General features: G+C 38.6%; 1 protein-coding gene across 1 annotated transcript; it reads right to left on the minus strand.

Moving 5' to 3' along the window:
• Positions 1-476: 476 nt before the first annotated feature.
• LOC122970522 (progonadoliberin-1-like) lies at positions 477-1,322 on the minus strand. Its single transcript, XM_044336686.1, has 4 exons — positions 1,187-1,322; positions 902-1,040; positions 726-824; positions 477-568 (listed from the first exon to the last, which is right to left on the minus strand). Exons 1-4 carry the CDS (start codon positions 1,195-1,197, stop codon positions 521-523), a joined length of 297 nt encoding a protein of 98 aa, XP_044192621.1. The 5' UTR covers positions 1,198-1,322; the 3' UTR covers positions 477-520.
• Positions 1,323-1,611: the final 289 nt, after the last annotated feature.

The raw sequence follows: 1,611 nt of genomic DNA on the forward strand, positions 1-1,611 counted from the left end.
CAGTCCAGTCATCACACACTTCTCATTCTCTTTCTCCCCTTCTCTCCCCTCAAAACTCTACCCACTGTCTGAACAGCGCCGCCAAGCGGCTGACACTACAATATCACCCAAACACTGCATCACTAAACATATGCAAACAGGCAATGTTCAACAAAACACAGTAAACTGATGTTTAACCTTACGTTTACACAACTTTTGCCCATAAGACACAACTTCACTCTTACATTTGTATAAATCTGCTGTATTACATGCCATCAGGAATTTAGAAACTACTGGGATATAAATTCAATCAAATTCATGTTTGTTATACAATAAACAAATAAGGAGTTCATAGAAAAGTGTCAATAATTATTCAAATGAAATGTCTCTGTAATCCTTTAGAGCAAGAAATAGTCACAAAAACAGAGAAAAGCATAAGGCACTGTGGAATAAAAATGGATTCTATCATGATCATTAAAAGTAGTACAGACAACAATGTAGATATGCCAATATGATTATTTATTGTAGAATCAAATAATCATCATTTTTTATAATTTTTGTGTTCATTCTCCCTGTTGGTCACACTGCCCTAAAAGAGAAAAAGAATAACATTAAATATGTGAAAATACAATCAACATTTAATAGAAATATCTGGTAAAGCGTCTGGCGGTTTGACTAATTTGAATAATTGACATTATTGACTGATCGATTGACCGAACACAGAATTACAGATGAGCGAAACTTACAAGAAATCCTTTCATTCTGTAGATTTTGGCGAAAGGCGATTCCTCAACACAACCCAAAACACTGCAAGGTGTGTCCACATGTGGAAACCCCTCAACTACCTGAAGGGGGGGGAAACATAACCATGAATATGTAGAGAATAAAATGCTGAAGATGAAGTGTGAGGAGCCATGCTTACATTGTCCAGTGTGTCTGAAAGGCTGTCCAGTTCCCTTTTCCCTCCTGGGCTCAGTCCATATGACCAGTGCTGACAGCAGACCTGTGGCACCACTGAGCCCAGAAGCAGCAACCACAGTGCCAGGGTTTGCATAGCCATTCTGAGGAGGGAAAAAGCTTTATATTACACATATAAGCAGGTCAGTAATCTTCTTATTTTTCCTAATCTAACCCCAAATACTGTCATAGTCCTCAGTTTTAGATTACACATGCCCAGATTTATGCATCACATCAGTGAAGTTTTTACCTTCTGTGCATAAGGCAAGCTGCTTTTCTGATTTGTTCTTGGCTGCTGTCCTTTGTGGAAGCCGATGCTGCTGCTGCTGAGCATTTTCCAAGGTTTATATGCTGCTTCCTTTCGTGTCAAAAGCCCAACACTTCACTGCAGGGGGTCACAAAGTGGAATTAAGCAACATTTACTGGTAACCCGCAGAGCTATTAAAAAGATTACAGTGTGTGATTTTTGTCCTTCCACAAAAAGAACAAGTGTTCATCATCAGACCAGCTTTGTGTATGGCCGTGAAGTACCTCCAGTCGTTTTCCAATACTTGCTGATAAACCAAAGATTCACAAATTAATGACAGAGAAAAAGACGAGGTGATAAAGACTTACTCTTCTTCATAGCAGTTTATTTATAACAGTCATTTATGGAAATATATTTCCACGGTCGAG

Source organism: Thunnus albacares, chromosome 2, assembly GCF_914725855.1.
Source record: "Thunnus albacares chromosome 2, fThuAlb1.1, whole genome shotgun sequence".
NCBI lineage: Eukaryota > Metazoa > Chordata > Actinopteri > Scombriformes > Scombridae > Thunnus > Thunnus albacares.